This window comes from Dendrobates tinctorius, unplaced genomic scaffold, assembly GCF_039654945.1.
Source record: "Dendrobates tinctorius isolate UK_male_01 unplaced genomic scaffold, ASM3965494v1 ptg000232l, whole genome shotgun sequence".
In the NCBI taxonomy this organism is placed as follows: domain Eukaryota; kingdom Metazoa; phylum Chordata; class Amphibia; order Anura; family Dendrobatidae; genus Dendrobates; species Dendrobates tinctorius.
Genome location: NW_027361899.1, coordinates 12,124,739 through 12,151,652, shown reverse-complemented (window position 1 = coordinate 12,151,652; position 26,914 = coordinate 12,124,739). Strand labels below are relative to the sequence as shown.

General features: G+C 47.5%; 1 protein-coding gene across 1 annotated transcript in view; it reads right to left on the bottom strand.

Annotated features, from left to right (window-relative positions):
• Nucleotides 1–26,914, bottom strand: part of LOC141060149 (uncharacterized) — a 77,766-nt gene that overhangs the window by 2,786 nt on the left and 48,066 nt on the right. The window contains 8 exon segments of the mRNA XM_073556427.1: nucleotides 12,440–12,563; nucleotides 12,647–12,814; nucleotides 12,927–13,037; nucleotides 21,757–21,854; nucleotides 21,970–22,093; nucleotides 22,177–22,344; nucleotides 22,457–22,567; nucleotides 24,046–24,129. Of these exon segments, the coding sequence (XP_073412528.1) occupies nucleotides 12,440–12,563; nucleotides 12,647–12,814; nucleotides 12,927–13,037; nucleotides 21,757–21,854; nucleotides 21,970–22,093; nucleotides 22,177–22,344; nucleotides 22,457–22,567; nucleotides 24,046–24,129 (988 nt within the window).

Sequence of the window (26,914 nt, the reverse complement as noted above, 5' to 3'; positions counted from 1 at the left end):
CAGGCTCCAATGCCAAGCTCCACACCGCAAGGTTTACAGAAACAGAACCTCGAACTCCATAAAATAACTATCACCAACAGTCAGCTGATGCGTCATGCGACTATTTAAAGGATGGTGGGAGAGGTCACCACCCACATCCGCTGACCAGCAACACGGCAGCTGCCAGCAAGGAAAAATGACATTAGCCCTTGCTGACCTGAAAGGAAAAAAGCTACATTTAATTAATAGTGGAACCAGAGTTGCCATGAATCCAACCTGAATCGTGACAGTACACCCATTTCAACGAGGGGCCACTGGACCCTCAACACCGAACCTCACCAGAAATGATGTACGGTGAGGACGCCTCAACCCACTAGGATTTACCTCGGCAATCACCTGATCCTCAAGTTTATGGCAAACGCGGCCCGATGATGACAGGAATGACATAGGCTCCGGAGGCGCCACAAATCTCCAGAGCGACGATCTGTGGAACACATTTTGTACCTGCATTACTGAGGGTAACTGCAGCTGGAAGGTCCTAGGGCTGAGTATGGCCGACACCTGATACGGCACGATCACCCTAGAACTCCAGGTCCCAGATAGGTACTTCCACCTGATGTTTTAGTGGACAGCCACACGTACTCACTCACACACAGGTCCGGACCTGAACGTATATTTCCCTGCGTGCGTTTGCCATCAGACAATAATCACTTTGAGGAACAGACAACAGAGGCATCCCCGCAACAAACAAAACACAATAATCTGAATCAAAATTAATATAAAAAAAGTTCCTAATGACATAAAAAGATGTCTAATAAGTGGAAATATAACCACAAAAGAGAGGATTTTTATAAATATATTCAATTTTATTGCACGTATATTATAGAGACATACACAGTATTTATGATGAGGTAGATAGAAAAATAGCAGCCGAACAATGGTGGCATGATAAACAGAAATGACAGTGCCAGACAGACAATAAGCGTCTCAGGGCTAGAGTCTACAGTCGAACTGGGATCCAAGCCTGATCGTAATAGGCCGAAATATCAAACGTGAACAACTCCCATGTAATTTAGAAAGTAAATAGTCAGTTTGTATCAAAGTATTATCTCAGCATGCTCAATGTATCCAAATTGTATAGCTAAAATCTATGATATGATAGTATCCCATCTAACTGAGCAATAGGGTCCAAACAAATTCCAATGGTTGAGAGATTAAACACAAAATCAGGCAAAGAGCTGCTCAGCTATAGCAAGTCAAAATGACTATATGTATCAAATGCAAGGCTATGAAACCGGACACAAATAGATAGGCTTCTATACTGGATAGTAATAGGCTATTAGCACCAAATAAAGTATTTTAGGGTAAGTGCTATTTTATCAGCATGCTCAAAGAGCACACGAAGGGGCTAATGTTGAAATAAATATAAAGATTATTAGATACACCTCAGCCGATGACTATTTAAAAATGATCTCGGCCGATAATGTGCACATCGGCACTCAGACAGCACTACCGATAATCGGTCATTATAATGTGCATATATTCATCAGTGAGATCTATACTACTGGATTTATTTTGAACATGCCGAGATAATTTTTAAATAGTCATCGGCTGAGGTGTATCTAATAATCTTTATATTTATTTCAACATTACATCTGTCTGGCACTGTCATTTCTATCTGTTTATCATGCCACCATTGTTTGGCTGCTATTTTTCTATCTACACTGTGTATGTCTTTATAATATACGTGCAATAAAATTGAATATATTTATAAAAATCCTCTCTTTTGTGGTTATATTTCCACTTATTAGACATCTTTTTATGTCATTAGGAACTTTTTTATATTAATTTTAATTCAGATTATTGTTTTTTGTTTGGTGCGAGCTTTTGGCCACGGTATTGTTTTAGGTTTATAATATATAACAGAGGCATCCCCCCCGTGTCACCAAACTCCTACCCTCATGATATTTAGAGGGAACCACCATCCTCCCCTGATCCCTCCTCCTGAGAGGACACCGAGACTCAGGGTTTACTTGTGGTGGGGGTTGAATCCTGCCCCTATTCCCTGGTAGCACCTTATCTGCGTCCACCAGAGAAGAAGGGGTAGGTTTGAGAAGGACAGCAGAGATCGTAGCTCCCAGGCAACAGTCTATACAAGACAGGTCCCAACTGAGAAGGATGGTAGAGACTGTAGCAGCCAGGCAACAGTCTTTACAAGACTGGTCCTAACTAACTACTGTGTCCTCCTCCCTAGAAAGAACAACATGGGGTAGATTTGGTGTCTGTGTCTCCGAGGTGTCTATCCACCCGGATTGCAAGGGCCATGGCGGCCTTCAACGACCCAGGAGTACGACACTGCACCAGAGTATTCTGAAGCCTAGCTGACAGACCCTGACAAAAATGGCTCCTAAGAGCAGGGTCATGCCACTGAGTGTCAGTGGCCCATCGCTGAAACTCTGAGCAGTACTCCTCAGTCAGCCGGCTCGCCTGCTTGATCTTACAGAGTCGAGACTCAGCCAGGGAGACACCATCAGTATCCCCATACACCAGCGCCAATGCCGCAAAAAACTCACCCACCGACCTCACTCCCTGAAGAACGAGGGCAAAGCCTGAAATATAACTCACAGGCTTCCTTAAAGACCAAAAACGTATCTCTCCCTCCAGAGAACCTGTCTGGGAGAGATATCTTGGGTTCCAGTTGAGCCAAGACATGAGCTGAGACCATGAACCCAGACACCTGCTGAAGCTGCTGCACCACCTGAGACCACAGCTCTGATAACTCAACTGTGAGGGTCTGGATCATGCAAGCAAGAGCCTCCGCTTGCGCCATAGCTTCGCCGGAAAAACGGTACGGTTGGTGATAATGTCACGACCCAACAGGGGTCGGTCTAGCGGACGGCACAACACACACTTCTGGGATGATAAAGGGGTGGGGAAGGCCCCAATAATAGGGAACGAGGGATGGGACACCTCCTGACCTCCAACCTGAGCCTGTCCCTGCACTCCCATAACGCCCTAAGCAGGTTCTTCCCCCCCGCCGCCATCACGTACCTCGTTCCTGTCACTTCACAATGCCCTGGCCGGCAAAGACGCTAGCATCTCCACTGCAGATAGTACAAACACAGGGAATAGTGACAAGCACGAATCAGACAAGATAAATACACGAGTAACTTAGCTCCAAGCTCCGCTGCCAAGCTCCACACCGCAGAGGAAACGGAAACAGAACCCCGAACTCCACAGAAAAAGCAGATTCAGCGCTGACACGAGAGAGCGGCAACTGCAAGGCTGGTCTACATAGAAAACTCTATCACCAACAGTCAGCGGATGCGTCATGTGACTACTTAAAGGATAGCGGGAGTGGTCACCACCCACATCAGCTGACCAGCAATACAGCAGCTGCTAGTAAGGAAAACTGACATTAACACTTGCTGGCCTCAAAGGAAAAAAAAATACATTTAAATAATAGTGGAACCAGAGCTGCCACGAACCCAAACCAGAATTGTGCGAACATGTTAATGATATACAAATGATAAAAAATTTGAATTTATTCATTATGTAGTAAGAGTAAATCCCACCACTTACAGCCTTGGCTGCGATCAATGAGGTTATTAATGGTCGTATTACTATTAGGAATGTTCTGCCACACTAAATATAAATGGCAAATCATCCAGATCCACTGCTGGCTACTCCTTATAGAATTCTCCAACAAATAAAGCCTCAGATTATAATGGTCAACGTGTGACTGGACACATCGCCTCCAGCAGGGCGAATTTATATGACACGCGACCCTGGATACACCGCCTCCAGTAGGGTGAATTTAAATAATAAGATGTGCAGCCGGATACACCGCCTCCAGCAGGCGAATTTCAGAAATACACGCGAAACTGGATACACCGCCTCCAGCAGGGCAAATTTAAATAAGGGGAAGCACCAGGGAAACAATTACAATGGTGGGCCCTGCGATAGGGAACAGGGACGTGGAGACCTCCTGCACTCCCCTGAGTCAGTGTATCTGCACTCCTACTGATCCCTAGGCCGGTTCCGCACCGGGCGCCGATCAGGATACCTTTAAACCCTAGCTCGCCCTGCACCTACCCCTTTCTAGTGAAATGGCCGGTGCAGAGACTAATCCCACCACTGCACTGAAACACACATAAAGGAAAGGCACAAACAAGGAAACACCACTTAGCTTTGCTCTGTTGCTCTTGCTCCCAGCAACAGAGTCCACCAACAGAATGCAGCTTTCCTCCTGAATAGCTGCCACCAAGCTCTGTCAGAGCTGCAAGGAAATCCCCTCTGACTACTTCCACACCAGGACTCTGACCGTGCTGCAAGGAACTCTCTCTAGCTCCTTTCTCCACCAAGGATGGTTGGAAATTAACACTATCACCAACACCAGTGAGAGCACATGACACACCTTTATAGTTAAGCCAGAGGAATCACACCTGTTAGTGATTCCCGTGTAACAACGCTAACCACCACCAGGGGCAAACTAGAACAAAGGACACCACTGTGTAATAATCCTAATGACCACCTGGGGCAAAATCAAACTTAAGCACCCAGCTTAAGGAAAAAAAAAGGTTAAATGTGCTTTTAACTGTCATCATCCAACCTGGATCATGGCACAGATGTGTTGAACGGGAGACAAATCCAGAGACGTTGCAGCCATGGTAGCATGTTTGGGCCATGCAGGCTGCTCACAGTAGCACCAGAGACATACAAACTGGTGGTGCATTGCAAAACAACTCTTGTTTCTATAACAAAATGTAACACCGAGCCGTTAGTGATGCTTGAATGAAGACTAGGGAAGTCCGGTTACCGTAGACTATCCCCCCCTAAACCATTACTCCAGGAGTTACCCTCATTAATGCCTCTTCATGGGGCCACCCATGTGGACTCCAGATTGTTAAACATCGATTAATGCATGACAAATTTTATTAACTTATTTAGAACTTAACAACAGCACGTGTGATAAAGACTTGGGTATACTAATAGATCACAGACTGCACATGAGTCAACAGTGTGATGCAACAGCAAAAAAGGCAAACACAGTTCTAGGATGTATTAAAAGAAGTATAGAGTCTAAAACACGTGAAGTAATTATCCCCCTCTACTCCTCCTTGGTCAGATCTTATCTGGAATACTGTGTCCAGTTCTGGGCGCCACATTTTAAAAAATACATCGAAAAACTGGAGAAAGTTCAGGGCGACCGGGATAGTGAGCGGACTGCAAGCTATGTTCTATGAGGAACATATTTTCATGTGGGCAACATTCTATTTGGAGAAATTTCCATGTGGCCAATTTTTCTGTGAGCATTCATTGCTGTGGACTTTTCTGCAAGCATTTTTCATGGAAGCAGCTAACATAGAAAAATTTTTAAAAAAAACCCACAACAAGATACGGCCTTACCAAAAACCCTGTCTGATGACAAATGCACATATAGCAGGATGCAGCTGGCCTCCACTAATAGAGGCAAGGGGCAGCTCAGGTGCAAACTACTGATAAAAACAACCACCCCACTCCTAACATACCATGGTGGGGTTGGCTGCCTAGTAGGAAAAATGCACATAGATAAGGCTTGCATAGGACGCCAGTCACACATATATAAGTGTGATGCAAAGTGTCTGACTTGCAACCTATTAATGACGCCCATAGTATTATCAGGCGGGTTGCTACAGCACTAAAATATGCAACAACACAGTGACAGACGCCCCAATAGACCAAGCCAACAAAAAGAGGCCCAACTGCATCCTGCAAAAGATAATATAAGTGCAAAAAATTAATGCATACAATGAGTACATTAAATGAGGTATTGGTTAATATTTTGGCCAAAATAGATAAAGCCTGCAAGCCACCGTCAAGGCTCCTCATGATATTGCAGGTCCCTAACACTAATATCAAAACAGCTAACATAGAAAAAAAAAAAAAAAAAACTCACAAGATATGGCCTTATCAAAAACCCTGTCTGATGACAAATGCACATATAGCAGGATGCAGCTGGCCTCCATTTTTCATGGAACCAAGTAAACTGGTCACAGTCCGAGGTCACAAGTCCAAAACAGTGGTGGATCAAGACAAAGGTATTGGCAAACAACTAGTCAAAAGGCAAGTTCAAGGTCAGGCAGCAAAAGAGCAGAACACAGAAGCACAAGGCAAACACACACCACAGAGCAAAGCTACGACTGGCAATCGTTAAACCATTGTCAGCAGCTAAAAAGCCAGACAATCACCTTAAAAGGGTGACATCTAGAAAAAGTACAGCAGACCCAGCCTGTGATTGGTCTGCTGGGCAATCTTTAATTTGCATGGGGATACACCAGCATGCCCAAGTCCCTGATCGGTCACCTGGGTTATCCCATTAACCATACTGACAGCCCAGTACGCCCCTGCCATGTATTGAGCGACAGAGCAGTCACTCACTGCGCCCCTAGGACACAGAAAAAGGATTCATGACATTACCTCCTCTTCTAGGGAGGCCACCAGAACTCCAGGACATCTTAAAAGGAAGGCCCTGACCAGACGATTGGCTTTTATAGATCGAACTGGGACCCAGGATCTCTCCCAGGAACAAGACACTGGAGGAAATTTCGGTCCTTCCGAGAATCCATGATATTTTGTACCTTGTATGCCAAACCTCCACTGACCAAAACCGGAGAAGGCAGGGACGAGGGAATTATATCAGAATAACAGGAAGGATGAACACTTTTAATAGGGATGAATGGAAACATTAGGAATACTAACAGATGGAGGGTGTTACAATCTAAAAGCCAAAGTATTGACTTCATCCAGAATCTTATAAGGGCCAATGAACTTAGGATCCAATTTTGCTGATGGTACTTTAAGTTCAATATTTTTGGATGACAATAAAACCTTATCAACAACTTTAAAAACGGGACCCAACAAACGTTTACTATTGGCCCTCTGTTTTTGGCGAATCTGAGCCATCCCAATATTCTTTTAAACCTCCCTCCAGACATCCTCAAGTCTCTGTATGGCGACCTCCACCCCAGGACATTCAGAACTTACCCTAGAGAATTCACGGAAATTGGGATGAAAACCATAATTTCAAAAAACTATCAGGTTCCAGCAGACTGGTTAAGCCGTTAGGCTGTGTGCCCACGTTGAATTTTTTAAGCGTTTCTACCGCATTTTTGGCGCTGCGGAAACACTTAAAAAACACATTCCCATGCAATCCTATGGGATTCCGCAGTTGCTGTGCTCATGCTGCGGATTTTTCTGCTGCGGAATCGCATAGCGGCAAAATCTGCAGCATGTCCATTAATTCTGCGGAATCGCGGCGATTCCGCCGCGATAGGATTGCATTGAAACGCTCACTTTACACATGTGGCTATGCCCACCATGCGTAAAGTGAGCGCATCATGTGCGGATGGTACCCAGGGTCTGGAGGAGAGGAGACTGTCCTCCATGCCCCGAGTACCATAATCCTGTGAAAAATAGAATTACAATAAAAAAATCGGGATACGTCAGAGGTCATTCGCGCAATGCATCCCTGGGAACGCAAGTTGCCGCCAGCGTCAATGAGGACCGGAAGGACTCCGGAAGCCGACACAGGGTAAGTATATCCTGATGTTTTGTTTTTTTTTTTAATTATTTTTAACATTCTGTCTTTTATGCCGCATAGGCAGCATCAATAGTAAAAAGTTGGTCACACTTGTCAAGCACTATGCTTGACAAGAGTGACCCAACCTGTCAATCACTTTTCCAAGCGATGCTTCAAATCGCTTGGAAAAACGCTAGTATTCCGCAAGCTAAAAACGCTTGTGTTTTGCGGGAAAACGCATGAGAATTCCGCATGCGTTTTACAGCATTTCTGCAATGTGGGCACATAGCCTTAAAGGCGAGCTCAGCAAGAATGAGGACCAGTCTTCCTGCCGAGCTGCCACAAGGCGCCTTAAAATTTGTTCCAATATTGACTTGTTCTCTCTACCTGACAGTTGACTTCGGGGTGGTCGGCAGAGGAAAATGACAAGTCAATCCCCTGTTTAACTACAAAAATCTCTCCAGAATTTAGAGACATATTGTACTCCCCTATCAGACACAATATTACGAGGGATCCCATGTAACCTTACAATATGAGAAGCAATCTGGAGAGTGTCAACAACCGAATCGGTCAACCACCACCCAAATAGCAGTCTTCCCATCACAAAGAGACAAATCCGTGATGAAATCTGGGGACAAATGAGACCACGGTCTTTATGGAATTGGCAATGTAGCCAATTTCCCGGCTGGTTATGGCTGATTTTATCGCATGCGCAGATTTTATAAGCGGATAAAAAAATCGCTAATATAAATATACATGGACGGCCACCAAAAGAGTGTAACAATGGCTTTCTGCGAAGCTGTGACCCCTGGATGACCACTAAAGACGGAATCCCTAAGTGACACAGTGAGCGACGGATTTGTGACGAGCGTGTTTATTTTAGGTCTAAATCAGCAGTAAAATCTAACAACAAACATTATGTTTAAAATGGTTCTCCGCTGTTATTAGTCATTTATTGTGCAGTCAGGAATTGGAAAGTCAGTATTTTGGCTTGATTACTCCAGAGCTGTGACCGTGACCCCCAACAATCTTGAGGTTGTATTTGCAGGTCCAGTGCATATGTACAGTTAGATTCATATATATTTGGACAGAGGCAACATTTTTCTAATTTTGGTTCTAGACATTACCACAATGAATTTTAAACAAAACAGTTCAGATGCAGTTGAAGTTCAGACTTTCAGCTTTCATTTGAGGGTATCCACATTCACATTGGATGAAGGGTTTAGAAGTTTCAGCTCCTTAACCTGTGCCACCCTGTTTTTAAAGGGACCAAAAGTAATTGGACAATTGACTCCAAGGCTATTTCATGGACAGGTGTGGGCAATCCCTTCGTTATGTCATTCTCAATTAAGCAGATAAAAGGCCTGGAGTTGATTTGAGGTGTGGTGCTTGCATTTGGAAGGTTTTGCTGTGAAGGAAACATGCGGTCAAAGGAGCTCTCCATGCAGGTGAAACAAGCCATCCTTAAGCTGCAAAAGCAGAGAAAACGCATCCAAGAAATTGCTACAACATCAGGAGTGGCAAAATCTACAGTTTGGTACATCCTGAGAAAGAAAGAAAGCACTGGTGAACTCATCAATGCAAAAAGACCTGGGCGCCCACGGAAGACAACAGTGGTGGATGATCGCAGAATAATCTCCATGGTGAAGAGAAACCGCTTCACAACAGCCATCCAAGTGAACAACACTCTCCAGGAGGTAGTCGTATCAATATCCAAATCTACCATAAAGAGAAGACTGCATGAAAGTAAATACAGAGGGTTCACTGCACGGTGCAAGCCACTCATAAGCATCAAGAATAAAAAGGCTAGACTGGACTTTGCTAAAAAAAATCTAAAAAAGCCAGCACAGTTCTGGAAGAACATTCTTTGGACAGATGAAACCAACATCAACCTCTACCAGAATGATGGAAAGAGAAAAGTATGGGGAAGGCGTGGTACAGCTCATGATCCAAAGCATACCACATCATCTGTAAAACACGGCGGAGGCAGTGTGACGGCTTGGGCATGCATGGCCGCCAGTGGCACTGGGTCACTAGTGTTTATTGATGATGTGACACAGGACAGAAGCAGCCGAATGAATTCTGAGGTATTCAGAGCCATACTGTGTGCTCAGATCCAGCCAAATGCAGCCAAACTGATTGGTCGTCGTTTCATACTACAGATGGACAATGACCCAAAACATAAAGCCAAAGCAACCCAGGAGTTTATTAAAGCAAAGAAGTGGAATATTCTTGAATGGCCAAGTCAGTCACCTGACCTCAACCCAATTGAGCATGCATTCCACTTGTTAAAGACTAAACTTCAGACAGAAAGTCCCACAAACAAACAGCAACTGAAAACCACCGCAGTGAAGGCCTGGCAGAGCATCAAAAAGGAGGAAACACAGCGTCTGGTGATGTCCATGAGTTCAAGACTTCAGGCAGTCATTGCCAACAAAGGGTTTTCAACCAAGTACTAGAAATGAACATTTTATTTACAATTATTTAATCTGTCCAATTACTTTTGGTCCCTTTAAAAACAGGGTGGCACATAGTAAGGAGCTGAAACTCCTAAACCCTTCGTCCAATTTTAATGTGGATACCCTCAAATGAAAGCTGAAAGTCTGAACTTCAACTGCATCTGAATTGTTTTGTTTAAAATTCATTGTGGTAATGTCTAGAACCAAAATTAGAAAAATGTTGTCTCTGTCCAAATATATATGGACCTAACTGTAACATCTTCAGGGACGGTGGGGCTGGATTTCTATATCAATTCAGACGCTGATTTCTCGGTAATGAAGAAATGGACCGGCCATGTAAAGGTATTGCTGAAATTGTCTTTGAATGAGCTAGATACGCATATACAGTAGTCTGGAAGTTGAAATCCTGCTGACAAATTCCCATTAAAATTATAGCTGATCCCACTGTTATTATAAGCTGGACTGCAGACTCTTCATATACAGGGTCCCAATACTGCGCAGCGTCATCAGCAGCACCTGAACAACACAGTATAGTAAATGCCCTCCAGCTATTTCATATAGTTAATGTGTAAACTGAATTAAAATCTACTATTATGTTTGGGCACAAACTTGTGGACTTCTCCATGTCCTCCTCCTTCCTCTGGATTTCTCTGTGTCCTTCTTATCCCTCCAGATTCCTTTATCCTACAGTAGACTCCTCCGTGTCTTCCTCCTCCCTCTTGAATCCTGTCCTACACCTTCCTCCAGATTTCTGTTGTACGCTGGATTCCTCCATGTCCTCTTCCTCCAGAATCCTCAGTCTTACACCAGACTCCTCAATGTCCTCCATCTCCATCCAGACCCCTTCTTGTCATTTTCCTCCCTCCAGATTCCACTGCCCTATATCATACTCCTCGGTGTCATCCTCATCCGTAGAGATTCCTCTGTCCTACACTAGAGTCCTCCGTGTCCTGCTCCTCCCTCCAGACTCCTCCGTGTCCTGCTCCTCCCTCCAGACTCCTCCGTGTCCTACTCCTCCCTCCAGACTCCTCCGTGTCCTACTCCTCCCTCCAGACTCCTCCGTGTCCTACTCCTCCCTCCAGATTCCACTGCCCTATATCATACTCCTCCGTGTCATCCTCATCCGTAGAGATTCCTCTGTCCTACGCTGGACTCCTCCGTGTCCTACTCCTCCCTCCAGACTCCTCCGTGTCCTACTCCTCCCTCCAGACTCCTCCGTGTCCTACTCCTCCCTCCAGACTCCTCCGTGTCCTACTCCTCCCTCCAGACTCCTCCGTGTCCTACTCCTCCCTCCAGACTCCTCCGTGTCCTACTCCTCCCTCCAGACTCCTCCGTGTCCTACTCCTCCCTCCAGACTCCTCCGTGTCCTACTCCTCCCTCCAGACTCCTCCGTGTCCTACTCCTCCCTCCAGACTCCTCCTTCCTCCAGACTCCCCAGTGTTCCACTCCTCCCGCCAGACTCCTCTGTGTCCTACTCCGCTTTTATCCCAGAAAACAAAAGGATTGGCTGAAGGAAGCCCAACATGTTAGCTCCCTGTCTTCTCCTATGTCATTTGTCAGGGTATAAGGAGGCCCCAAAACATTAGACTGTTGGCTGATTCTGCAGATATCGGTATGTTTGGATGATTGTAGTTTTCTGTGTATGTGGGCCTACAACATTCTCTCATCTCTCATTCAAGCCAATGAGAAATCTTCATTTTCTCTACATGTAGCTGCTGTAAAGCAAATTTCCAAACTGCTCTTAGAAAACAATGGCTCAGACAGGATAACCATCCCTCATAATCACGTGCACCAAATATACAGATAAAAAAAAATTCTGGTTATCAGATTTTTACATTTCCTTTAAGGGTATGTTTACACGGTCCGTGACGGCAGCACTTTGAACGCAGCAGATACCCGCTCAGTCCAAAGCGCCGCCAGCTTTTGTACGCGCAGTGATTCCGCACGTGTTCATTGAACCACGCGGAATCACCGCATCCTATGCATAGGACGGCGCTATTTATCTTACGGAGACCGTGCGTCTCCGCAAGATAAATAAACATGCTGCGGTCTATAAAGACGTGCCCTGCGTGTTCGCAGGTCTGCCACCTGAGTCTTTGAACGCATAGTGGAGATGGGATTTCATAAAATCTCCTTCACTATGCTGTAACATCTGGACGCTGCGGATTGGAGGCGGTGGCTGTACACGGCGTCCAATCCGCAGCAAATACTGAATGTGGAAACATACCCTAAAGCTACCAGGAAATTTTTCTAAATATACTGTATTTAACCTGGTCGCTATTTTTTTGCTTGGTCACCTAAAGTCTGCATTCCTGTAATTCTGTCTTACCATTCAATTTACAATATGAGAACAGTGAAAGTTCTCCTAAGAAACATGACATGGGGAAATCTAGACGACTCTCAGACCTGTTCTCTACACCCCAGGAAGGTCTCCTCTTACCCGGAGATGTGATGGACCGGTGATCCTCCATCATGGCGTCCTTGTACAGATCCTGGTGTCCTTCTATATACTCCCACTCCTCCATGGAGAAATAGACGGTGACGTCCTGACACCTTATAGGAACCTGACACACACAATGACCCGTCATTAGCAGACCCCTCCCCCGGCATTATTATATACTGTCCCAGCATTCCCGGCAGCGCTCACCTCTCCGCTCAGCAGCTCAGTGATCCTATTGGTCAGTTCTAGGATCTTCTGCTCATTTATCAGTGAATGAGGTGGAGGCTCGGTGATGTCACTCGGGGTCCTGCTCCGCCCTCCTGACACATGGGGGGTCACACACTCCCCAGTCGACGTCCTCACTACTGTGTGATCCTGTGTATGGGGAGACGCCGATCACTACACAGAGGCCAAGAATCCTTCACCTTTCCCGTCATTTCCCTGCTTTATTCCTAGAGATCAGAGTGATGTGATGTGAAGCTCTCACCTCTCCAGTGATCCAGTAGATTATCTCCAGGGTGAGGTCTAATATCCGAGCCGCCATGTGGTCTCTGTCCTGCTCCATCCTCGGGGGGTCACTGATGGAGAGGACCATCGTCTAATAAAGGAAAAAAAAGAAAAGAGTCCTGAACATAAAAACATAACATTTGTCCCAACCGGCTTTGCAAAGTATATTTGCTATAAAACATAGCAGTCAGTGTCTGATTTGTGCGGTCAGTGATTCGGGCAGCATAAATCAGCTGTCAGACTCACTATGACCGTTTATATTCCTAGATCGCCTATACCAGTGATGGCGAACCTTTTAGAGAACGAGTGCCCAAACAGCAATCCTAAACCCACTTATTTTTCACAAAGTGGCCTGAACACTGAGGTTTTAGATTAGAAAGACAACTCGTACATTGGCGCGCTATAGAGTCAATATCAAAGAGCTTGTAAGTGCTGAACTCCAAGCCTAAGATACTAGCCACCATTTGTAGTGGAGGTCAGTTCTTGAGAATGGAGAGGATTTTTAATCAAAAATAAAATTGCAAAGTTGTTTGTTTTTACAACCTCTTTGCAATTGTAACCCTTTATCATGATGAGAACAAACCCTTTAAGGCAGAGATATCAAACTCAAATACACAGAGGGACAAAGTTAAAAGCTTGCAGAAAGTCGCAGGCCAACCTTGATATTTGCTTAAAAAAATGTCTACAATTGAGGAAGTTTTTCCTTATCAAATTAAACAATTAACTCTTGGAATTATAGAAGAATAATAGAATATCGGTATGCTATGTAACAGCAGTAAAAAGCATACGACCCAATGGCCGGATATACAGGTGCTTCTCACAGAGTATCATCAAAAAGTGAATCTCATATATTATATAATACTTTATAACACCAGCTCGAAAAAATGATTTTAAAATCCAAAATCTTGTCCTACTGAAATGTATGATTAGTAAATGCACTCAGTACTTGGTCGGGCTCCTTTTGCATCAATTACTGCATCAATGCGGCGTGGCATGGAGGCGATCAGCCTGTGGCAGTGCTGAGGGGTTATGGAAGCCCAGGTTGCTTTGATAGCAGCCTTCAGCTCGTCTGCATTGTTGGGTCTGGTGTCTCTCATCTTCCTCTTGACAATACTCCATAGATTCTCTATGGGGTTAAGGTCAGGCTAGTTTGCTGCCAATCAAGCCCAGTGATACTGTTGTTTTTAAGCCAGGAATTGGTGCTCCTGGCAGTGTGGACAGGGGCCAAGTCCTGCTGGAGAATGACATTTCCATCTCCAAAAAGCTTGTCGAAATAGTAAATATAGGTTGATGTAGTGGTAGTCGTAGTTTAGTTTAGGAATTTCTGATTAGATTTTCCCATCCGAGTAATATGTTAAAGGCTTATGTGATCTGATCGATATACATATTTTATGATATATAGCCAACTGTCCTTTGCGCATACTGGGAAGGTTATGTACTGTGTTTTTTAAAAAATAGTGTGTAATTTCTTGGCTTTATATTTTAATAATGGATGGAAACATGTATGCTCTGTGGAAAATGTTTATTACCATGGGCCAATTGTATGTTGTGCATTTTTATGTTCTGAAGTTCAATAAACGAATTTAAAAAAAAAAGCTTGTCGGCAGAGGGAAGCATGAAGAGCTGTAAGATGTCCTGGTAGACGGCTGCGCTGACTTTGGTCTTGATAAAGCACAGTGGACCTACACCAGCAGATGACATGACTCCCCAAACCATCACTGATGGTGAAGACTCACTAAGACGCTGCCGGGTGCCGACGTATTACGGTGGAGGAAAGAGTGGGAGGAAGATGGGGACAGGCACAGAGATCCTCACTGCGCAGGAGCCAGATTCCCAGCCCCACAGTGTGAATATATCATAACACACTGCGGGGCGGGATCGGTGGCCTCCGCTACACGTAGGCGCGATTTCATTACATCATCACCTGATGTAAGTTAACGGGCAGCGCGCGCGGCGCATGCCCGAGAAGTGTTTGCAAAGCGCAGGCGCCGGTCACGTAATGAGGAACAGAGAAGGCAGCACACAGAGGCAAGAGGGGGATGATGGACGGCTGCGAAGCTGTTGACACAGGGGGAGAAAACATACCTCCATGACGCAATAGAGGTATGGCGGGCAATTTATAAAAGTCTTTATTTCAGCCTTCCTAGGGATAATAAACATAAGAGCCACCTTCACAGAATGCAGCCTTAAGCCCCCGTTACACACTGCGATATCGCTAGCAATATCGCTGTAAAGTCACCGATTTTGTGACGTTGCAGCGATATTGCTAGCGATAGCGCTGCAGGTGATACTTACCTCCGACCGGCTCCCCCGCTGGTTATCGCTGATCGCGCGAGAACCTCCAGGACTGTTTCTCGTCGGCCACTTCCTGCTGGGCTTCCTGTGGAGAGACGAGCGACGCATGGAGCCGGGCGGGAGGACGCAGGATCGCCGCGTCTGACAGGTAAGTAGCGATCCCCAACCCCTGCGATGTCGCTGGTGAGATCTGCCTGTGTGGCAGCTCACTAGCGACCACCTAGCGATGCACCAGCGATCCTGACCGTGTCATATCGCTGGTCGGGATCGCTGGTGCATCGCTAGGTGTAACAGTACCCTTAGTGCTGCTGAAGGTGGCTCTTTTACGTAAAAAGGCCCTGGGGGGTGACAGGTTCCCTTTAAGTCCAAGTTCCCAATTAAATGGAACTCGAATCACATTAGTTATCTAGGAATCAAATTAAGTCCTCACTGGCATTCATTATTTACACTCAACTATGCACCACTACATCACTCTACATTAGAATTGGTTAAGTCATGGAGAGCGCCCTATGTCTCCTGGATGGGACGTAAAAATCTGTTAAAAAGCTTTATATTGCCCAAGTTCAGCTATATATCAAGAATGCTTCCCATCAGCATACCTGTCACATTCTTCCAGAGGGTGCGCTCCATTTTTGGGAGGTACATTTGGAAAGGTGCAAAGTCTAGACTTAGTTTTAGGACACTTTCCTAGAATGAGGGGAGGTATGGGCGCTCCTGACCCACAGAAATATCACATAGCAGCGATACTGTCTTTAATGGTTGATTGGGCGAGAAGCCACAAACATGAATTATAGACAAAGATAGCAGAGGAATGAATTTCAATACCGATTACCACCATACTTCATGCATCCAAGGAGTCTGTAACTTGGAAATACCCAATGCGATAACTAGGAATATAGTGCAAACTTGGGCAAATCATTCTATGTCATTAACGCCACTCCCGTCACCTTTAGCCAGAGTTATGGACCTGCCAGGACTATACTTAGACCAGATCAAAACTAAGTCCATTGACTTTTTGCACTTGTTTAGAGACGGGATAGACACTCTTCTCACAAAGGGTACATTACTTCCACTACTTCCCAAGACACCACATTAACTTTCTCCACTACAACAGACTCAAAAGACCTATGGGGTCGTACCTGCAGCCTGCTGTCCCAACCAGGAAACTAATGGTCTTTGAATCATTACTAACCCAAAATAAACAGCCAAGAGGAGGATCGGCAAAGCTGTGTCAGATACTTTTGACTGCTTCAGTCTCGGTAAAGCGGGCTTATATATTAGCACAGGAGAAAGAATTAGGTATAAGGCTGCAGGATTGGGAAGTTGAACATATATATAAAAATACCTATGGCCCGTCCAGATGCGTGAGAGTCCAAGAAAATTCATATAAGATCATTACCAGATGGTACACCACTCCGGTGGCCACACATGTATGGTACCCCAATATTCCCCCAACCTGTTGGAGATGTGCTGTGGGCAGAGGGACATTCCTTCACTTATGGTGGTCTTGTGAAATGATAAAAGCCGTTCTGGGGGAATGTTCTGAAAATTATTACTAAAATGTGCAGGCTTCCGAAACCTCCGCAACCCAATCTTATTTTCCTGAATTGGTCCAGTGATTTTCTGCAAAGTACAAATCCCTATTGCTATTTTTAGTAGCGGCGGGCAAGTTACTTATACCTCCGAAATGGCGCTCCCAGAACTGCCCGTCCATCTCAGACTGGACACATAAAGATGACCGGCTCTATTATAGAGAAGAAATCGTGACTCATGCACGTCTCTCACAGGCTAAATGTAGGGAGATCTGGGCTCCATGGGTATTATATAGAGAAAGTGATGAATATTTGAAGTTAAAAGGCCAGCAGACTTCCACATAGACAAGCAGTTGAAGCTTTCAAGCAGATGACATAATTTTTGTTTAGGGATTATGCTAGGTTACAAGGTAAGGATAACACTATTCCTGAAGGCCTATTGAAGTAGCTGGAAATTAGCCGCCAATTCCGCTATCCCTCCTCGAATCAGAGGATTCTTCTATCACCCCATTTCTTTCTCTCTATTTAACCTCATTTACTTACACTTTATATTGTAAAGTTCATAGGATTGTATGTAGAGGACCAATCCTTCTAGATGACGATTACATAGGAGATGGAGACATGTGGCTCTACAGTCGGAGGGTGTGATTTTTACTGTGGAATAGCTTACCATGAAATGTGATGTGATTAAAGCCATGTATCATCTAACATGTATATGACGAGCTGAAGAACAATTTTCTAATACTTAAATGTAACAATACATACATTTCATACTGTTATTCTGTTTGTTAGCACCAAAAATTCAATAAAAAGATGTTTAAAAAGGAAATGTCATTCTCCAGCAGGACTTGGCCCCTGTCCACACTGCCAAAAGTACCAATACCTGGTGTACACACAACAGTATCACTGGGCTTGATTGGCAGCAAACTCGCCTGACCTTCACCCCATACAGAATCTATGGAGTATTGTCAAGAGGAAGATGAGAGACACCAGACCCAACAATGCAGACGAGCTGAAGGCTGCGATCAAAGCAACCTGGGCTTCCATAACCCCTCAGCAGTGCCACAGGCTGATCGCCTCCATGCCACGCCGCATTGATGCAGTAATTGATGCAAAAGGAGCCCGACCAAGTATTGAGCGCATTTACTGATCATACATTTCAGGAGGACAACATTTCAGATTTTACAATCATTTTTTCAAGCTGGTGTTATAAAGTATTCTAATTTACTGAGATAATGACTTTTGGGTTTTCATTGGCTGTAAGCCATAATCATCAACATTACCAGAAATAAACACGTGACATAGATCACTCTGTGTGTAATGACTCTATAGAATAGAGGAGAGTCACTGTTTGTATTAAATTAACTTTTGATGATATTCTAATTCTGTGAGAAGCTCCTGTAAATATGTAATAACAAAGGATATAAAAAACTTGAATAAAACAGAAAATAAAGTATGATGTAAACAAAAGTGCCCGAAACACAGTATGATTACCCCCAGAGTGAACTCCTCTACACGCACGGTATGATGATCCTACTGTACCCCCCACAGTTCCCCCAACAAAGAATGCTGACCCCATCACAGTATGATTCTTCAAATGTAATCCCTACACAGCCCTCCATACAGTATAACGGGCACAAAGTCCTCCATACAGTACAATGGCTCCACATGATGCTCCATACTGTTTAGTGGCCTCATATAAAAATAAATAACAAGAACAAGGGGGCATTCTCTTCGTTTGGAGGAAAGACAATTTCTGCACCAGCATAGAAGAGGGTTCTTCACGGTAAGAGCAGTGAGGCTCTGGAATTCTCTTCCTGAGGAAGTGGTGATGGCCAACTCACTGAATGAATTTAAGAAAGGAATGGGTGCTTTTCTTGTGAGTAACAGTGTAGAAGGTTATGAATAACAGAATATTACAGGTAGATGGTTGACCCAGCTTAGGGGAAGGAATTTTTTTCCCTATGGAGAAAATTGGCTTCTACTCTGTGGGTTTTTTGCCTTCCCCAGGATCAACAATGCAGAACAGCTGCACTAAAAATAGGCTGAACTAGATGGACATAAGGTCTTCCTTCAGCCTTCAAAACTATGTTACTATGTTAAATACAGTATATACTCGTGTACAGTATAAGCCGACCCAAGTATAATTTTGACACGAAAAACTGGGTATGCATCGTCCTCTAAACCCTATCCTTGTATGCATGGCTCCTTATCCCCGTCCTTGTCTGCATGGCTCCTTATCCCCATCCTTGTCTGCATGGCTCCTTATCCCCATCCTTGTCTGCATGGCTCCTTATCCCCATCCTTGTCTGCATGGCTCCTTATCCCCATCCTTGTCTGCATGGCTCCTTATCCCCATCCTTGTCTGCATGGCTCCTTATCCCCATCCTTGTCTGCATGGCTCCTTATCTCCATCCTTGTCTGCATGGCTCCTTATCCCCATCCCTGTCCTTCCATGCATGGTTCCTTTTCCCTATGCATGTATGCATAGCTCCTTATCCCCATCCCTGTCTGCATGGCTCCTCATCCCTGTCCTTGAATGCATGGCTCCTTATCCCCATCCTTGTATGCATGGCTCCTTATCCCCCATCCTTGTATGAATGGCTCCTCATCCCTGTCCTGATATGCATGGCTCCTCATCCCTATCCTTGTATGCATGGCTCCTCATCCCTATCCTTGCATGCATGGCTCCTCATCCCTGTCCTTGTATGCATGGCTCCTCATCCCTGTCCTTGTATGCATGGCTTCTTATCCCCATCCTTGTATGCATGGCTCCTTATCCCCATCCTTGTATGCATGGCTCCTTATCCCCATCCTTGTATGCATGGCTCCTTATCCCCATCCTTGTATGCATGGCTCCTTATCCCCATCCTTGTATGCATGGCTCCTCATCCCTATCCTTGTATGCATGGCTCCTCATCCCTATCCTTGTATGCATGGTTCTTTATCCCCATCCTGGTATGCATGGCTCCTCCTCCCCATCCCTGTCAGCATGGCTCCTCATCCCAGTCCATGTATGCATGGCTCCTTATCCCCATCCTTGTACGCATGGCTCCTTATCCCCATCCTTGTACACATGGCTCCTTATCCTCATCCTTGTATGCATGGTTCCTCATCCCTATCCTTGCATGCATGGCTCCTCTCCCCTGTCCTGGCATGCATGGATCCTTATCCCCATCTTTGCATGCATGGCTCCTCATCCCTGTCCTTGTATGCATGGCTCCTTATCCCCATTCTTGTATGCATGGATTCTTATCCCTGTCCTGGTAAGCATGGTTCCTCATCCCTATCCTGGTAAGCATGGTTCCTCATCCCTATCCTGGTATGCTGGCTCCTTATCCCCGTCTTTGTATGCATGGCTCCTCATCCCTGTCCTTGCATGCATGGCTCCTTATCTCCATCCTTGTATGCATGGCTCCTTATCCCCATCCCTATCTGCATGGTTCGTCTCCCCTGTCCTGGGCTTGCATGGCTCCTCATCCCTATCCTTGTATGCATGGCTCCTTATCCTCATCCTTGTACGCATGACTCCTTATCCCCATCCTTGTCTGCATGGCTCCTTATCCCCATCCTTGTACGCATGACTCCTTATCCCCATCCTTGTATGCATGGTTCCTCATCCCTGTCCTGGTAAGCATGGTTCCTCATCCATATCCTGGTAACCGCAGGCACTGGCTCCTGCCTCCTTTGACCCACTGCTCAGCCGTTCCCCCTCGCCCGCCGTCTTCTAGTCCTAAGGTGGTGGTGCGCGTGCCCCCTCTGGCACGCATGCCATAGGTTCGCTGCCACTGGCTTATACAATATATTACTTTACAACCCCTGGTCTCCTATGAAATACTGACTCGGTGTGGGCTTAATATAAATACCATCGGGAACATGGAGGCGTTAAGAAAACCCCTGGATGCCAAGTCAACCCCAAGAGACTCCAGAGGGAATTGGCCATCTTCCATACCTTTTAAATGCTGCTGTCACATTTCACAGTGGCACTTAAGTTAATTTTATCAGGCCGAATCAATGTTCAACCAAGTGTTTTACGCAAAGACAAATCTTCCTGTTATTTTTTCTGCATGAAAATGATTTGTCAATCGTGAAGTGGACGCTGATCTCAGTAACAGCAGTTCTTACATTATTCACCAGTCACTGCTTTTACAGTAAAGAAGCCTTTCATTATCACTGGAGATGGAACCTTCTTTTTCCCTTGCAGTGACCGTATATGAAAAGCTGCTCACAATACTTCTTACATTTATATAGTTGTACAATTTTATCACGTCCTCCTCTAAGACTATTCTTACTAGTTTTCCTCATATCTCAGGTTCTCCAGGCCTCTCAACACCTTTGTTGCTTTTTTTGTACCCAAAAACGGATTAAAAATATTAAAACCCACATTTTATTTAGGACTAAAGTTTTCTACACCAGAAAAATGGCAACGATAAAAATGTGAGTTACACCAAAATTTATTGAAAGACGCAACTAAGACTGAAAAGTCAGAAAACAAAATGTACAACAGACACAAGCGGCCGAGGACTTGTGCCGTTCTCTGTAATAGAAACAAAAACAAATCTGGTGACCACAACCTACTTTTCAGCTTTTGGTGAGAGCAGCGTAAAAAAAATATATTTTTGCAACATTTTTTCACTACAAAATTAGGTGAAAACCAATTACAGTTCATGTGACTTACCTGTGACTGTAAGACCCTTTACCATCAGCCACAGTATTCTGCCCTAGAAGCAGCTGACTGGCATTGTGCTCTTATCTGTCATCTACAGCTCAATGCAGAACTTTCCATTTATCCACATTACATCTCAATCTCCAAACAGCAGGAAGCGTCACACGATCTTATATAAAGAGGAAACCATTTATACCGACAACAGGCGACAATGACAGGATCTGCTGGAGCCCCCAGTACTCGGCACGGCGGCCGGAGGAGATTACTAGAAGCCTCATTACATCAATCTATAGAGGATTTGTAGAAATCTCATCTACCTGATGATCCCGGGGGACACTTTCCTCCTTCTCTGGTCGATCCTGGGAATATAGAGGACTGGGACATCTCTCTGGGGGATTTCTCGGACTGGATCCATCTATAGGAGATAACCGCAGTGACTGAATACATTGTCTACATGTGATGAGCAGATGATGGGGAATCTAGACGACTCTCAGACCTGTTCTCTACACCCCAGGAAGGTCTCCTCTTACCTGGAGATGTGATGGACCGGTGATCCTCCATCATGGCGTCCTTGTACAGATCCTGGTGTCCTTCTATATACTCCCACTCCTCCATGGAGAAATAGACGGTGACGTCCTGACACCTTATAGGAACCTGACACACACAATGACCCGTCATTAGCAGACCCCTCCCCCGGCGTTACTGTATAATGTCCCAGCATTCCCGGCAGCGCTCACCTCTCCGCTCAGCAGCTCAGTGATCCTATTGGTCAGTTCTAGGATCTTCTGCTCATGTATCAGTGAATAAGGTGGCGGCTCGGTGATGTCACTCGGGGTCCGGCTCCGCCCTCCTGACACACTGGGGGTCACACACTCCTCAGACGCCGTCTTCACTACTGTGTGATCCTGTGTATGGGGAGACGCCGATCACTACACAGAGGCCAAGAATCCTTCACCTTTCCCGTCATTTCCCTGCTTTATTCCTAGAGATCAGAGTGATGTGATGTGAAGATCTCACCTCTCCAGTGATCCAGTAGATTATCTCCAGGGTGAGGTCTAATATCCGAGTCGCCATGTGGTCTCTGTCCTGCTCCATCCTCGGGGGGTCACTGATGGAGAGGACCATTGTCTAATAAAGGGAAATGTTACCTGTGAGCGTCCTGTACATATGGGCAGAGAATACGGAGATGTACGATGCTGAAGTTGACTTCTTATTTATTAGTTCGCCATTCGCAAAAGTTTCTTTTTTATTTTTTACAAGTTTAAAAAGGAGAAAAATGACTCCAGTAATCAGCATAATGCAGTGCGGGGCCCAGAGGTGAATAGACTTAACATTAACAACAGCTTAAAAAAATCTAAGTGGCACAAATATGGGCACTGAAGGTTCTTATCAAAAGGATTCAAGGACCGTGGGCCCCAGATCTCACACTGCAGACAGACAGTAAGAGACGCTCCATATCAAATGCCATTCACTCCAGCACTTCCCACAGATGTCCTGGGCATATGATCTGGCATCGCAGTGGGCAGCAGCCAATACTCACAGGTTAGAATAAAAAAACTTGTGTTTTTAACGTTTTAAGCGACTGTGTTGCTGTTCTCACACCACCAGCGTGCAGAGGAGTGCGCCCGCATCAAATTCATTCCACCGGGGACTCTGGGCATAAAAGGTGAAGCCAAAGCAGACGGCCAATTTTCACAAATTTGAATTAGTATCTGGTGTTTTTAAAGAGTTAAACAACTTTAGGCCACAAATTCAGTAGCAGGGTGACTGAAGCCGGAAGCCAAAATATCGCAGCCGCGCTGCTGGTAAATGGGGGATCACTGAGCTGGTGTATGCGGAATAGAGACTTCTCGGGATGGCCACATCTACTCTCACCGGAGTCCCCGAAACATTCAGGAAGAGACAACACTGGAGCAAAGTGGAGGCTGCACGGAGACGCTGCCCCCCGCTGGCTGCACGGAGACGCTGCCACCCGCTTGCTGCACGGAGACGCTGCCCCCCGCTGCCTGCACGGAGACGCTGCCCCCCGCTGGCTGCACGGAAACGCTGCCACCCGCTTGCTGCACGGAGACGCTGCCCCCCGCTGCCTGCACGGAGACGCTGCCCCCCGCTGCCTGCACGGAGACGCTGCCCCCCGCTGCCTGCACGGAGACGCTGCCCCCCGCTGCCTGCACGGAGACGCTGCCCCCCGCTGGCTGCACGGAGACGCTGCCCCCTGCTGGCTCCACCCGCTGTACATCACCTATAGGACAACTGCGCCACAGAAAACCGACGGAGGAAACTCCCAGAATTCGGCCGCGGAGTTTCATCGTTTTTTTTTTCTTTGCAATCAGAAATTCATGAGATTTTCTTAAATGAAAAAAATAAAGTGATGGCGATTTCTCCAGCTTCTTCTACCGCACGGTCCGTGTAATACAGGCGGCACGGAGACGGCATCCGAGGTTTTTACGGATCCATAGACTTTCATTAGTGATGATTGGGGATCTCGGAGCGAAATCGGACGCGTTTCCGAGATTTTATGTGAACAACCCGGCCAGAGAAAAATATCAGAAATGTGAACAACACCATAGACTATAATGGGTAAGAGGAAAACGCAGAAAACGTACAATAAAAACTGAAGTGTGAACGAGGCCTGAGGCCGAGAAAAGACTGAGGAAAGACACAAAGAAACTCACAGACCCGACCGAGGACTGCAGATGTCACCTCCCGGGGGGAACAGGACCTGTGGTGACGTCACAGCCATGTGATCTGCCGGTCACATGACAGGAAGTGCTACTGTGAAAAAAATCTGCTTTACTCCGCCCCCATGTGGCTGATCACATGACCATGACGTCACCACAAGTCCTGAACACAGACCGCTCCCCACGGTCTCCCCTCTTTCACACACAGACGGCTCCCCACGGTCTCCCCTCTCTCTCTCACACACACCGCTCCCCACGGTCTCCCCTCTCTCTCTCACACACACCGCTCCCCACGGTCTCCCCTCTCTCACCCAGACCGCTCCCCACGGTCTCCCCTCTCTCACACACACCGCTCCCCACGGTCTCCCCTCTCTCACCCAGACCGCTCCCCACGGGCTCCCCTCTCTCTCTCACACACAGACCGCTCCCCACGGTCTCCCCTCTCTCACCCAGACCGCTCCCCACGGGCTCCCCTCTCTCACCCAGACCGCTCCCCACGGGCTCCCCTCTCTCTCTCACACACACCGCTCCCCACGGGCTCCCCTCTCTCACCCAGACCGCTCCCCACGGGCTCCCCTCTCTCTCTCACACACAGACCGCTCCCCACGGGCTCCCCTCTCTCTCTCACACACAGACCGCTCCCCACGGTCTCCCCTCTCTCACCCAGACTGCTCCCCACGGTCTCCCCTCTCTCACACACAGACTGCTCCCCACGGTCTCCCCTCTCTCACACACAGACCGCTCCCCACGGGCTCCCCTCTCTCACACACAGACCGCTCCCCACGGTCTCCCCTCTCTCACCCAGACCGCTCCCCACGGTCTCCCCTCTCTCACCCAGACCGCTCCCCACGGTCTCCCCTCTCTCACCCAGACCGCTCCCCACGGGCTCCCCTCTCTCTCTCACACACAGACCGCTCCCCACGGTCTCCCCTCTCTCACCCAGACCGCTCCCCACGGGCTCCCCTCTCTCACCCAGACCGCTCCCCACGGGCTCCCCTCTCTCTCTCACACACACCGCTCCCCACGGGCTCCCCTCTCTCACCCAGACCGCTCCCCACGGGCTCCCCTCTCTCTCTCACACACAGACCGCTCCCCACGGGCTCCCCTCTCTCTCTCACACACAGACCGCTCCCCACGGTCTCCCCTCTCTCACCCAGACTGCTCCCCACGGTCTCCCCTCTCTCACACACAGACTGCTCCCCACGGTCTCCCCTCTCTCACACACAGACCGCTCCCCACGGGCTCCCCTCTCTCACACACAGACCGCTCCCCACGGTCTCCCCTCTCTCACCCAGACCGCTCCCCACGGGCTCCCCTCTCTCACCCAGACCGCTCCCCACGGGCTCCCCTCTCTCTCTCACACACACCGCTCCCCACGGGCTCCCCTCTCTCACCCAGACCGCTCCCCACGGGCTCCCCTCTCTCTCTCACACACAGACCGCTCCCCACGGGCTCCCCTCTCTCTCTCACACACAGACCGCTCCCCACGGTCTCCCCTCTCTCACCCAGACTGCTCCCCACGGTCTCCCCTCTCTCACCCAGACTGCTCCCCACGGTCTCCCCTCTCTCACCCAGACTGCTCCCCACGGTCTCCCCTCTCTCACCCAGACTGCTCCCCACGGTCTCCCCTCTCTCACACACAGACTGCTCCCCACGGTCTCCCCTCTCTCACACACAGACCGCTCCCCACGGGCTCCCCTCTCTCTCTCACACACACCGCTCCCCACGGGCTCCCCTCTCTCACCCAGACCGCTCCCCACGGGCTCCCCTCTCTCTCTCTCACCCAGACCGCTCCCCACGGGCTCCCCTCTCTCTCTCACACACAGACCGCTCCCCACGGGCTCCCCTCTCTCTCTCACACACAGACCGCTCCCCACGGTCTCCCCTCTCTCACACACAGACTGCTCCCCACGGTCTCCCCTCTCTCACACACAGACCGCTCCCCACGGGCTCCCCTCTCTCTCTCACACACAGACCGCTCCCCATGGTCTCCCCTCTCTCACCCAGACTGCTCCCCACGGTCTCCCCTCTCTCACACACAGACCGCTCCCCACGGTCTCCCCTCTCTCACCCAGACCGCTCCCCACCGGCTCCCCTCTCTCTCTCACACACACCGCTCCCCACGGGCTCCCCTCTCTCACACACAGACCGCTCCCCACGGTCTCCCCTCTCTCACCCAGACCGCTCCCCACCGGCTCCCCTCTCTCTCTCACACACACCGCTCCCCACGGGCTCCCCTCTCTCACCCAGACCGCTCCCCACGGGCTCCCCTCTCTCACCCAGACCGCTCCCCACGGGCTCACCTCTCTCTCTCACACACACCGCTCCCCACGGTCTCCCCTCTCTCACCCAGACTGCTCCCCACGGTCTCCCCTCTCTCACACACAGACCGCTCCCCACGGTCTCCCCTCTCTCACCCAGACCGCTCCCCACCGGCTCCCCTCTCTCTCTCACACACACCGCTCCCCACGGTCTCCCCTCTCTCACACAGACCGCTCCCCACGGTCTCCCCTCTCTCACCCAGACCGCTCCCCACGGTCTCCCCTCTCTCACCCAGACCGCTCCCCACGGTCTCACCTCTCTCACACAGACCGCTCCCCACGGGCTCCCCTCTCTTTTTGATCAAATAGATTTTATTAATCAGAATTCAAAATACAGAATATACAGTAAATCATCCACAAACAATAGATTTACAAATTGAACATCCCTGTCCCCCCCCCCCCATGTAGACAGCTTATATAACTCTTTTCTCCATATGATTTCTCTTACACCGTAATTTACCATTAGTCATCCT